The sequence below is a fragment of the Bufo gargarizans genome, chromosome 1 (assembly GCF_014858855.1).
Source record: "Bufo gargarizans isolate SCDJY-AF-19 chromosome 1, ASM1485885v1, whole genome shotgun sequence".
Lineage (NCBI taxonomy): Eukaryota > Metazoa > Chordata > Amphibia > Anura > Bufonidae > Bufo > Bufo gargarizans.
In genome coordinates this window covers 494,260,730-494,274,359 of record NC_058080.1, presented here as the reverse complement: position 1 = coordinate 494,274,359, position 13,630 = coordinate 494,260,730, and the positions used below count along the sequence as shown (strand labels likewise).

Here is a 13,630-nt window from a genome sequence, read left to right as displayed (position 1 = left end):
AAAAGTTTATTTGTGACCTGTGACCGAAAATCCAACAGTGTGGGTTTATCTGCAATTGTTGTATCACCCTCATGGCATGCCACATGATGCACTATTGCCGTATAGCCCCAGCCTTAGAGAATTGCATGTTTTAGTTGTTTTTTTTAGCTACTTGGGGATTATTTTTAAATCTCTCCCTAGCACTGCTTGCATGTGGAACTACAGTTGTGGCTATATTTTTCCATTTTTCTTTCCCTATTGAGGTAGATGCAAAAAGAATCTCGCACAAACACCATGTATGCTGCACTGTTTGGATGATGACATGGTAGCACATTGTACACCAATAATACACCTTCCACCATCTTACAGCTGGTGCCTCCAGACCCCTGATCTCTATGTAAGTCTCCGTCTCTAAAAACCTAGGCTATACTGAATGTTGCTCTATGAGCCAAATTCTATACTTACTTCACTTCCCGCAGTTTTCCCATAGGCTCACTACCGGCTCCTAATACTTTTCTTGGTCGAATTGCCTTGTTACAGTCCACAGAAATCAAACCCACCTGTATTCCACTTGCTTTGTTTTCCACCCTACGAGAGATTTCCCTCCTCCGCTCTTTGTTTTGTTATTAGACTGTCTCCCCTATCTGTCCTGTTTGTCGGTTATCGATGTCTCTCTTCTTTACACTTCTCCTGTTAGCTGAAAGGGCTCCTCTCAGAGGATTGCATAGTGGACAATAACTGTGCATATCTTTGATGCTTAAAGGGGTACTCCTATCTCAGACAATGGGGGCATATCTCTAGGATACGCCCCCATTATCTGATAGGTGCGGGTCCCACATCCGAGTCCCACACCTACATCGAGAACACAGCTGCCCTCCATTCATTTCTATGGGGCCACCGATAATAGCTGAGCGCTGGCTCGGCTATTTCCGTCGCCCCCATAGAAATGAATGGGAGCGGTGGGGCTCCCACTAACTTCTATAGGGTGAGCGCTTTGAGGACCCCAGAAAACCTTCCCCATCCACCACCTTCCCCGCTCCGTTCTCTGTGTAGGCGCGGGTCCTAGCGCTATGCCCCCATTGTCTGAGATGGGAATACCCCTTTAAATGTACAAACTTATCCTATGCATATGATTTATGATTAATAAAATGTTTAAAAAAGTAAATAAAACTTTAAAATGTTTGTAAAATAAATAAACACCATCCACCATAATAATAAATGTAAAGTAAAAAAATGACACAGACACGATAATTAAGTTTGAAATAAGTGACTGTAATGTTTATTAAGGGGTAACGTAATTTATAATAAATAATCAATAAATAGCTAAAACCTCAATAAATAATTCAAATTAAAAACATGACTTTGTCTATCCCAGTTAGAGCAACTGTACCTCACAAGCCATGTAAGATTTACTCAGATGTGCCGGATGTGCCTGTGGGGACCAGACCGTAGAATGCGTCCCACTGTGCACGAGAGGGGGAATCAGAAAATTATTCTCTTTGGCCTGAAACTAAATATGTAATTTAAAACACAACATAACTAAATAGCTAAGAATCTTAACTACTATTTGAAAATTGGAGGACAGGTACATGATGGCAAAAATAACACCTTTATTGTTAGTATTAAGGATAGTCCTTTTAGGGGTCAGTTATTAAGACTGGTGTCTTATACTGTACGTGAATATGGAGACTTCAAACCTTTTGTATTCTAAAATAACCTGTTTTGTATTATGCTATAGGAATAATTCTACATAAAAAAGTTAATAAACCTAATAACTCCCTGTCTTCTTACTATCAATTTATTCAAGATTAGCATTTTATATATTTTATCTTCGGGTAATCTGAGGTGGTCTGAACTTCATGAAAATTGTGTCAGTAGTTATATCCAGAAACAGGAGCAGACTGGCCATAGACCTTATAGGGTAACTTTGCTGATGCCCCGGTGGTTGCCTAATCCCTTTAAAAAAAAAAAAATTTCCAGGGCTGCTTTAAGCTCCCAGTCCCAGTCTACCTTTGCCCGGAAATTCGAAACAAGGAAATATAAAAAAAAAATCGCTAAAGGAATATTAAACTATTCACAAACTTCTAAAAACTTATACAACAAATCTAAACAACTATTAGAATCTGCAGAACCAATAAACCATAAAATAATCTAAATAATGAACTAAACTAACATCAAAAGTATCTCTAACACAAGAAAAGAAGAAAAGATTACAAATTAAAACAAGACCTGCTAAAACCCATTGGCATACACTTATCAAAGTAATATTTACCATCAAATTGAAAGCCTAATGAATTAAATCCAATAGGATTGACTGGCAGTAAGGGAAATGCTGATTTAAGATGATGTATTATACTATAGATGATGTATCATACTGTATTCATCCAGTCCTTAGGTTGGAAAAAGTTGGAGCTGTAAAGGGTCCTTCTATTCTACCCTAGAAGGACTAGTTTTCCCTAACAATATCTACATGTTCATTAACTGATTTCAGACACATTCTATGGAGCCCGTCAAAGAGAGAGCACGATATGCATACACTTCTATTCCGTCATTGATTGGGGATCAGTGGGGGTCCCAGCACTCAGACCCCCACTGATCTAAATTTTTTCAATGAAAAGTGACATATGAAAGGTTTTTGGAAAAGTTAGTCACCCTTTAACTTTAACCCTAAATCCTTTGTCCCTAATTTATGACCAGTATGATCTCATCATAACTGAACCACACAAAACTTCAAAATGTCAATAAGCTTCCAACAATATGGAAATATGTTGGAATGTTCTACAACATAATTGGGGATATTTTTCAGCCAAGACTGCAGCATAAATGCAAAAAAGCATGCAGACAATTATTAAAAGACTTTGCACAGACCTCTGTCTCTCTTACTCAGTTTTATCATGTCATTTTTTTGTCAGACTTTAATATCACATCTTTTGAAGATGGCAAAAACAATAATATATTCTCTGCACTATATTCTTTCCTTACAGGACATAGACAAGTGGTAACCCAAAGGTGAAATGTCACATGACAAGCTTCAGAAACACCTAACCCTTTTTCAAGCATAGGGCCATTGGCCATTGTTATTTGTCAGATCAACAGTAGGTGGCGCTATATTACTAGACCATACACTCGAAGGAGAAATACTGTTAACAGGTTTAACCAGTTGAGACAACACATTAATGTATTCTAGTATTAAAGGGGTACTCTGGGCTTTTAATTATGATGACCTATCCTCAGGATAGGTCATAAAAATCAGATTTGCGGGGGTCTGACACCCATTACCCCCACCAATCAGCTGTATGAAGGGAAGGCATGCGCAGTGGTGCTATGTCTATGACGAGCAGGAAGAGGGAAGGGAGACAGGACGCGTGCACAGCGCCCACCTTCTCTTCATATAGCTGAGGTCCAAGACCCAGCACCGCTGCCGATCTGATATTGATGACGTATCGAGAGGGTCAATCAAGGTCAATCAACATTCTGAGATGCAATGTTTTTGGGTTGCCTAACACACTTGATGTCTCACTTTCTGCGGCAGAACTCTAATCAGCCCTGTCTCCTGAAACTGAAGACCGTTCCCTTCTATATGATACCGAAATAGAACCGTGGCCCCTGGCCAAAGATATCTGTCTCTCCCGGCCTGACTTCTCTCTCCAATCCACTAAAGGAGAATGGCGTTCCTGCCGCTTCGCTGGAATGGCTGCTACAGCATCAGCCCGACTCCTCTCTTCTTCCACCTCAGGTTGGAGTCTTCACAGGCACTTCCAGGTCTTCAGATGAGACTGCTTTTCCAGTCGATGGTCCTTTTTCTTTGACATTTGGGATGGACTCCAGGCACTCCATCAGGAGCCAATCTTCACTGCTGCTCTCTAAAGCTCTCCACAAGAGCACTTTAGGAGGTCTTCCATTTGCCAGCGATGTCCAGATCCTCCAAATGACTACTTCAGGTTTTATAGCTCCAGGCTACTCACACCAGTCCCCCACAGCATGCACAATTTATAATCTAATTGACCCCAACTGGAGCGATAAAAGCCAGTCCAGATAACCCTGGAAATCCCTTAAAAATGTGGACTGGAGGTACCATTAAGAAAGTAAAAAGTGTGAGAGGGCACAAATAAGGATATGTCACGTTTTGCACTTGTGAGAATGGGCATTCACCATGAAACATTGCCCAGTACAGGTACAGCTGTGCCCACCTCCACCCACAGTGCCCTCACCAGCTGCACACTGAGGCACTTCTGCGGGTAACCACCTAACTGACTGAAGAGCGCGGGAAGCAGCATCACATGATCTGGAGAGGGAATCCCTTGACGTCACTGCCTAATCTACATATCTATCGTCAGGAGAGGGAGGATCTCCCCAGCCCATGGTGTGTGTCTACTGAGGGATATTTAAAGGAATGGGGAGGAACAGAACAGATGGAACTGAGCATCTGCCACACAGAGGACCCAGGCAGAAGACAGGGACAACAGACAGGTGTCAGCAACAGGGGAAATACAGGTAGGTGACAAATTACTAGTGGCATGCCATTTACTCAGGACGGTGCAGTTAAACAGTGTGTTCTCCTGATGGATTGTATATGAATAGACAGGTTACTGATGCAAAACTGATTACTCAAAATAATTGAGAAATGTATTCAGTGTTTTTTAAGCCTCAATCGGTCTAGAGCCTGCAGCGACTGAGAAGAAGGGGTTACCAGCAGCAGCTTATAATAGTCTATGCGTATCGATCTAATTACCTGTCTGACCAGGATACGAAAAACCGAATTTACTTTTTCATCATGGTCAGGAGCATGGCTGTCCATCACAGTTGCCATCCAGACAATAGCACTGGCATAATTGTCATAATGTAAGTGTCATATTATGAGCCGTGGTCTCTGCAGCAGGGAACGTATTAGTCATTGTATGTCTACATGCTAGTACTTACTAGTTATCCATCTGGTAGGGATGGAGAGAGTTAATGATGTCTGTAGACCATGGAAATACAACGGAGCACGGTAAGAAGGTGCAACCTCAGTCTAATGTTTTACTGACCATGACCATCAATGTTCTGTAGGTCTTCCAGAATAATACTATTTGCTAGTCTAGTACCATAATATAAGTATAGACAAGACAATGGGCTTGAGTGGGTAAACCTGTACTCTGCATGAAATTAGCAAATGACTACAAGGCAGGGCTGACGGACAGAAGAAAAGCCAACTGTTCACCAACTTCCATGTCACCAGTATGGGCAGTGCGTGATTCTTCTAGCACTGAAATGCTACAACTAAATTGTAAAGCCAGATGCTTCCATTATGGCAATAATGGCACTGCTGCAGAGAGTTATGTCACATGCACTGAACACGTTCCTTTGGTATGTGCCCAATCTTAAGTTATTAAACCTTGAAGGGGAGCGGTCATGGATTGTGATTGGTAACCTTGGACGAAACGAAAAAAAAAAAAACTACTTAAAATGTATTCACTTTAAGGGGTCATTCACCCTGCAGAATTTGCAGGCAGAATTTTGGTGTGGTTTACAGCTGTGACTGCACAAAGAAGGGACGGTGTGCGGACAACGATAAAGGATCATATTTGTTTTGCATTCCGCAAATGTATACGCAAAACACAGATCCTGACCATGTGCGCTCCGCATTTTGCAGATCAGCACATCCCGTGCTTATTTATAAATGCCTATTCTTGTCAGCAAACCAGACAAGAATAGGACATGTTCTATTTATTTGCGGGGCTGCCGTACTCACAAGCGCGTGGGGACAGCACACGGTGTGCTGTCCGCATGTTTTGCAGCCCCATTGAAATGAATGGGTCCACATACAAATGGCCAAAAATGCAGATTGTATGTGGAATGAAAATATGATCGTGTGAATGTCCCCTAAAGGAGACACTACCCAGCCATAAAATCACTTCTAGTATTGTGTTGGGAGTAATCTTTGTTTGTCCTGGATACTGATCAGAGATGATCCAGGATTAGAAAGAAGGCAGAAGTCTGATTATATAATTCTGAAGCCTAACATGGCAATAGTGGGAGACGTGTGAACGTGAGATGTGAAAGGGGTATTCGATTAAAGGATACTCCAATAGTTCTGGGGAAAATCTATTATTAGTCATTTTTGGATCCATGCCTATGTACTGGATGTGTCTTTCCCGCTATGTCTTTACATATGTAACATTATAATTAACGTACAGACGTAACATTGTGGCATATGATATATTGTTTAAGTTCTGATACCAGCATTTACAGACACCAGGCATTGCCTGTCAGGGGCGGATTGGGAACTTAAAGTGGCCCTGGAAAAAAACTAAAAGTGGCCCACTGTTGTAAGTGGGTCCAAACTGACAGAAGTTTGGGCAACAGAAATAGCCAGGGCCAGCAATACCACAGTACAGTACAAAATACTGCCCCAGCAGAACCAGATACCACAGTGCAGCACAATATACTGCCCCAGCAGAACAAAACACCACAGTGCAGTACAAAATACTGCCCCAGCAGAACCAGATACCACAGTGCAGCACAATATACTGCCCCAGCAGAACAAAACACCACAGTGCAGCACAAAATACTGCCTAAACAAATTAATGCTGAGAGCATCAGATCTTTATGTACCTGGATGGCGGCTAAGAGGAGGGCTTGGGTGTTTCTCTGGGCATCGGCCCACCGGGAAATTTTCCTGTAGGGTCTATGGCCAGTCCACCCATGATGCATGTGGCATTTATTGGGTGCCTTTACATGCTTTAATAATGTATACGAGTTGCCAATCTATTGCTGTGTATTTGTAGTCACATAGCACAGAGGGGCACCAAAGGCTAGATGAGTGGTTCAATTACTAGACCATCAAGTGATTACAGATCTTTCAAAAGAAGCTCTTAGCATAACTGTAGATTTATTTGGAGAAGGGTCGTTGATCCAGGGAGTTATTCTGATTGCCTGATTGCAGTCGTGAAGGAATTTATTTCCCCTAATGTGAGGAAAATTGACTTCTACCACACTTTTTTTTTGCCTTCCTCTGGATCAACTTGCAGGATAACAGGATGAACTGAATGGACGGATGTCTTTTTTACGCCTTACAAACTATGTTACTATGTATGTAAGTGGTTGCATTTAGTTAAATCATATGCATAAATATTTCAGAATTGTAATCTTTCTTACATTTGCTACATACATGATTACATTTAATAGCCTTCTATTTATTCACTTTCTTTCCTGAACTTGAGTTGGCCATTGTCAATTTCTCTTTTCCCAGATATTGAAATGACCCTAAACAAAATAGAGAAACTGGGGAGTATGCGGCAACACAGAGGAAGTCTTCCTCTTCCAGCGGACTCACGTCGGCGAGGTAGTATGCCTTTGCCCTACAAGCATCAGTTGAGGCGTGCACAAGCTGTAGATGAGCTTGACTGGCCAAGTGTCCATTCCGGGTCATCTGACTCTGTGAGGTCTTCAGACAGTAGCTCGGAGCCTGGTGTCTATAAAGTGATGCTAATTGGTGACAGCGGAGTAGGAAAGACAACTCTTGCTGGCATATTTGGAGGCACACAGGACACTTTCTCCCATGAGTCTGAACATCCAGGTACATTTTTAAAAGGCATTTTGTTGTTTCTGTGGGGAAGGGTGGACATTTGTGCTAGAACTGATAGTGATCAAGTTGTAATTATGTTGTCAACAGAAGACACCTATGAGAGAAATCTAATAGTGGATGGAGAGAAAACAACACTAATGGTATATGATATCTGGGAACAGGTGAGTAGAAGACATGTGCCACATTGTTTACATTACCCACAAATGTAACTTGCATGGAGTACGGCAAAGTGTTTATAGATCTGTTAATGGATTGTGATGTAAAATGGTGGATAATTGTCCAATGACCCACTCCTTGTACCCATTTTTTTAAATGCATCTATAGTACCATACAATTATGTCTACAATATGCTTTTATTGGATGATGTGTAGGTAATTTGTATAAAAGATTAAAGTTGACAAAATCCTCTTCTATAGTACTGTCATCACCGTAACACCCTTAGAGGATTGTCAACTTCTTAGGTTTTCGGTAATACATACAATAGTCCAGTGTTCAACCCAGCCCTGATCCCAACCTTTATAGGTACTCAATGGCCAGCAAAATGATATTGTGCATGATTAGTGATATACCTCAACATTACATACATATTTTATCATGCTAAATGTGACCTTTATCTCTCAGTCAGGGCCACGTACCTGGATGCAAGACAATTGTCTACAGATGGGTGATGCTTTTCTTCTAGTCTTCTCAGTGACAGATCGTGGTAGCTTCCAACGTCTGCCAGGTCTTCTTCTAAGGTTACGCACCGCCCGTCCACATCGACACATTCCAGTTATTCTGGTTGGCAATAAAGGAGATCTAGCACGCTCTAGAGAGGTCAGCATGGAAGGTATTGCCAAATGCTGTACTTGCTACATGTCATAAAAAAAGTGCATATATAATGTGAAGTGAAATGGGGAAAAAAAACTCAATTTACACTCGTTTTTATGTTTAACATATTTTTATAGAATTTTTGGTGGTTATTTTTAATTTTGCATGCCACTATCTAGATTTAAACAAAACTCATAAACTCCTGCAGCTTTCGCACTGGCCATTAAAGGGCCCTTTCCATGCAGCGATCTCTTCCAGAGATGGGGAGGAGCAATCACTAATGCCATCGCTCTTCCCTATACTGACTTGTTTCCCAGCAGCAGATCATGTTTACAAAGCACGATCTGCTGTTGGGAAACGGGTAATTGGCGGTAAATTTACACTGCCAGATCATCGCTAATGAGTGTTACTAAGAACGCTTGTTAGCAATGATCTATGCGTTTCTCAGCATGTGTAAAGGGCCCTTAAGCCTAATAATAGGTGCCACTTCTTGGTCTATACAGATCCCTTTACTGCAGTTATATATCATAGTAAACCTGTCTGTAATGATAAGGAGAAATCACCTCTGTGTATAGATCAGTCAGCATCTACCATTCACACGAAGCTATTGTTAAATTTTAGCAATTCTTTCCTTGTACAATTACCTCTGCACAGGGCACAGAACATGCCTAGGAAACTCTCCCATACAAGTCAATAGGGTCCCCCCAGACCATCGTGTCTATGGCCTTTGGGTAGCCGTAAAGCAATTTTTTAAATAAATTTGCAATCATAAAATAAAAACAGATTAGAAAAAAGGAGATGTGTAACTATCTGGTTTTAACTGGCAGATAACATTTTTTTCCTTTAAATAACTATTGGCTCGTTCAGTCCGACTCCCCCATATACTTAGCCAGTGTGTGCAATCTTATTTTACTGGAAAGTGGGCAATAAACGGTTGCCAGGCACCTTTGGCAGCGGCAATCAAACATGCTTGAGCTTTCTTTCCCCTGACATCTGCCTTCGGAGCATGGTTTGGTAGACCAAAATCAATTAGTTCAACTGAGTTTTGTCTAGTGTCTATGGACTTAAATAACATTTGAAAAAAAGGTTTGTCTTGATTGGCAGGAGTTCAGGTCCTGAGACCCCACTGATTCCTGATACAAAGAGGCAGAGGTGCTGGGTTAAGCCCCTTTAACTGTAAATAGCTTAGCTTGGCTCTCAGAGATGCAAGCAAAGAGGTGTATGGACATATACTTTCTATTAATTTGTGCAAGACTATGAGGAGAGCCAATCCCAGCGCCAAGGTTCTGCTCCTTTGTCAGTGAGGGTCTAATAATCTGTATCCCCAACAATCAGAACCTCTCATATGTCACTATGACGAGTCAGACTATTTTTCAAAAGTTACCACATGTCCTCCTGAATTTAACAGTTGTGGCCCGCATCTCACCTCCTAAGCCCACTGCTCTATAGACAACTGGAGGAGGAGGACAGCAGATGATAGCCATTAATGTCCACCACAGAGGGACAGCTTTTGGGGCAGTATATTGTGCCACACTGTGTTATTTGGTTCTTTTGGGATGGTATTTTGCACCTACTTGTGTTACCCCACCTTCTGTTAATTTGGACCTGCCTACAAAATGCCAGGGCCACTTTAAGTTCCCAGTCCATTCCTGGATGCACAACCATTTGAGCATTGGTGTGGACAGCCCAGTAATACTACATGCTTATCTTATATGAAGTATGGGGGAATCATAAAACTGCAGTCTTTTAAAAAAAAAAATCCTGTTTCTTACCTTTATGCACAGCAGTTAAGTAAGTTACTAATGAAACCAACATAAAAGGAGACGTTAGTTACTCCCTACCTAAATGGTGCCATTCACCCGTACTCCCAGCATGCCTTGCTTTTCAAATTGTAATAAAACATTTTGGAGGGAATTTATTATGACCTTTGTGCCAGTTTTCTGGTGTCAAAAAGTTGCAATGTTTGTGCAAGCATCATTTATGGAAAATATTTATTGACTTTTGGCCTTTTTCACTGCCCTTGCCGCTCTTTTCCAAAAAGTTGGTGTAGCTTAGTGGAGGGATGGGTTGGCGTGACCCTACATGGGCTGAAAGCTTTACTATAAATTATCCCAGTAATTTATGTAAATTATAGCGCAAATCTACATATGTTAATACATTTTCCGCATCTTACTCCAGCATGTTTTATTAGGGTATGAAACTAGTCTTAGTAAATTCCCCCGTGTCCCTGATACCGTTTAGCCTATACATACATAGATTTAATTCAGCATGCCACTACACAGTGAGTGGGATGGTAGGGGAAGACAAGACGGGGAACTCATTGTGACTGACTGCCAGGGAATGGCGCCCAGTTGTTGATGAGGTTCAGCTACAGTAGGTTGGCAGTTTAACAGGAATGATCATATGTTGGTCTCTCCTTCAGCACAGGTCTTCCTCTAGCTGCAGTAATGTCTGGTTTAGTAACACAATTGACTCATGGTATGCATATTTTAATGTAAGACTAAGTTTAGGAGACAAATGGAAGATAAACTGTTAAGTATATTGTTAATTTTGACATGGACCACTGGTGTGGTCCAAGCAGCATCAGTTTTAGGCTAGTGAGGCCCCAGTATGAGATATCCTACTGTACTAAAAAAAAAACTAGATATTTACTAAAGGAATAATACAGTTACATTTATTTTTCATTTTTTTGGGGGCTTTTTAAAAAGTGCCATGAAAGTCTTTTGTTGTTTTTTAGTGTAGAGCTCCTTTGGAAAATGAAATATGGAATCTGATTCTGTGGGCAACTAATCCTGTTTTCCTTTACACCAGTTTGATAAATCTCCCCCACAATGTTTTTCATACTTTTTATCTATAGAGAAGTCTATGGTAAACAGTCAGAAAAAAATGCCCACCCCGGAGCAAGAGAGCAAAAAAAAAAAAAAAAAAAAAGAATAAAACCAAGGAAACTGTCTTAAAACACCAACTACAAAAAGCAGTGCTTGCCAGTGATGGCCAGTTCGCATTGTTCGCCCGCGAACATATGCGGGCTGCCATATTTTTTCACAAGTCTGGCGAGGCACAGGTAAGTCCTTACCTGTGCCGCGAGCCGGTCTGAAAACAAATGCGGTCACTGGGAGCAGGCAGTTCCGAGAACAGCCCGATGAAGGCCCCCGGTGGCAGTTCTCAGAACTGCCTGCTCCCGCTTACCGCACTTGTTTTCAGACCGGCCCGCGCACAGGCACAGGTAAGGACTTACCTGTGCCTCGCCGGACTTGTGAAAAAAGATGGCAGCCCGCATATGTTCGCGGGCGAACAATGCGAACTGGCCATCACTGGTGCTTGCAGGACATTTTATAATTTCCTTCTGGCCAGCATGTTATAAAAAAAAGCTGTCAAAAAATTGGCATAAAAAAAAAAAACAATGTGTGGGGGGCTTAGTTACTATGCATGAGAATTTAGGAGCATATTTTTGGTTGAAAACATGCTTTAGTGCCCATGTCATGACATTGATGTTTTGCTCTGTGTTCCGGTGTGTTCATGTCCTACACAATTGTTCTGATTTATACGACTGAAGTGTAGGGAAACTGACAATATTTTTCTTCTTCTTTATCGCTGTTGTCCACAGAATCGATATTGCTATGACACTGCTGTTTACTTTGTATTTTTATTGTACTCTTCCAGAGGGACGCTCCCTGGCTGGCATGTTAAGCTGTAAGTACACAGAGACATCTGCTGCCCTTCACCATAATACTCAGGAGCTGCTTGAAGGGGTTGTCAGGCAGATTCGTTTACGAAAGGATGAAGGAGAACGTCCTCCTCAGACAGCCACCCTCTTGCCACCAGGACGTAGAGAGAGTTTGACAAAAAGAGCAAGGCGACTGTTGCAAGGGATTATGGGGAAACATAGAGGATTCTTCAAGCAAAGATCGAAATCGTGTCATGACCTATCTGTGCTGTGAACTATCCCAACCATGTGCCATAAGGGAGACATGTGGCCAGTCTAACCGAGGAGGCCCTTATCACCATCCGACATGGGGCTATATCAATAGCATATGTGCTCCAAAGAACATCCACATCGTCAAGCAAACCTGGACTTGTGATCAAGCAGGAATGGCACAATATATCACCATATTTAAGCTCACTGCTTGATGTGGCATTCATGAAATATTCATTCCATTTCTAAAGGTTGCAATTGCTTAATGATTAATAACAGGATAATGTTGCATTTCCCCCATTTTTTAAGTGTTGCCCCCTGTTTATTGACAATAATCTACTGCAAACTGCAAAAAGAATACAAGTGTATAGCCAAATCGTCCTTGATTGTACTTTATTTTACGATCAAAAACTCCCATAAGTACACAGTGTCCGACAGCATTAGTGAATGATCTTAGGATATATAGTAGGGGGTGTTCACACAAGGCATTTTGCAATTGTGTTTTTTCACTTGCTACAGTACGTGTTACATGAATAGGAATGAAATATGAATTTGTATTCAGAAAGGATAGCGTATCTGAGTTTCTTAAAGGCCATCTGTCAGCAGATTTCTAACTATGAAACTGGCTGAATAGTTACATGAGCGCTTAGAAGCTGAAGACATCTGTGTTGGTCCCATGTTCATATGTGCCCGCATTGCTGAGAAAAATGAAGTTTTAATATATGCAAATGATCCTCTAGGAGTAATGGAGGCATTGCAGTTATTCCTAGAGGCTCAGCTCTCTCTGCAACTGCTGCGCCCTCTGCATTTTAGGAGAAGTCCGGTTAAGGCGTGATCACGTTTACACTGCCTGGCCCTGTCAATCAAAGTACAGAGAGGGCGGCAGTTGCACAGAGAGTTAAGCCTGTAGGTGTAAAGGCTACGCCCTCATTGCTCCTGGAGGCTCATTTGCATATATTAAAACATAATTGTTCTCAGCAATGCAGGAACATATGAATATGGGACCAACACAGATGCCTTCAGCTGCCAAGTGCACATGTAACAGGTCAGCTAGTTTCATAGGTACAAACCTGCTGACAGATGCCCTTTAATGCCATAGCATGTTATAACACGGGCATTCAGACCTGCACTATTACTTGTGAACCTGGCCTAGAATATATTGCAGTCACGGTATAAAACTGGAACCTGTGCAACTCAGGCAATAATACAGCAGCACTGTGATGCACTGAATGCAGTACTTTTATATAACTTTTTGTAGTTTTTCATTTTTTTTTTGCTTTCCTGTTTACCCTACTCTAAAAAAAATTGGGGAAGAGAATGTATACATGTGCATTATATATATTATTGCGTATGACTTT

General features: G+C 41.4%; 1 protein-coding gene across 1 annotated transcript; it reads left to right on the top strand.

Moving 5' to 3' along the window:
* The first annotated feature begins 3,351 nt into the window (after positions 1-3,351).
* REM2 (RRAD and GEM like GTPase 2) lies at positions 3,352-12,898 on the top strand. The gene is made up of 5 exons (XM_044287899.1): positions 3,352-4,473; positions 7,211-7,537; positions 7,634-7,707; positions 8,168-8,375; positions 12,020-12,898. The coding sequence occupies exons 1-5, from the start codon at positions 4,260-4,262 to the stop codon at positions 12,295-12,297; spliced, it is 1,101 nt and encodes a 366-aa protein (XP_044143834.1). The 5' UTR covers positions 3,352-4,259; the 3' UTR covers positions 12,298-12,898.
* The last annotated feature ends 732 nt before the right edge of the window (positions 12,899-13,630 follow it).

Coding starts and splice junctions, on each gene's coding strand:
- REM2 (XM_044287899.1), top strand. CDS start 4,260: ATGATCTGGAGAGGGAATCCCTTGACGTCACTGCCTAATCTACATATC. Junction 7,538..7,633: donor CCATGAGTCTGAACATCCAG/GTACATTTTTAA, acceptor TGTTGTCAACAG/AAGACACCTATGAGAGAAAT. Junction 8,376..12,019: donor TAGAGAGGTCAGCATGGAAG/GTATTGCCAAAT, acceptor GTACTCTTCCAG/AGGGACGCTCCCTGGCTGGC.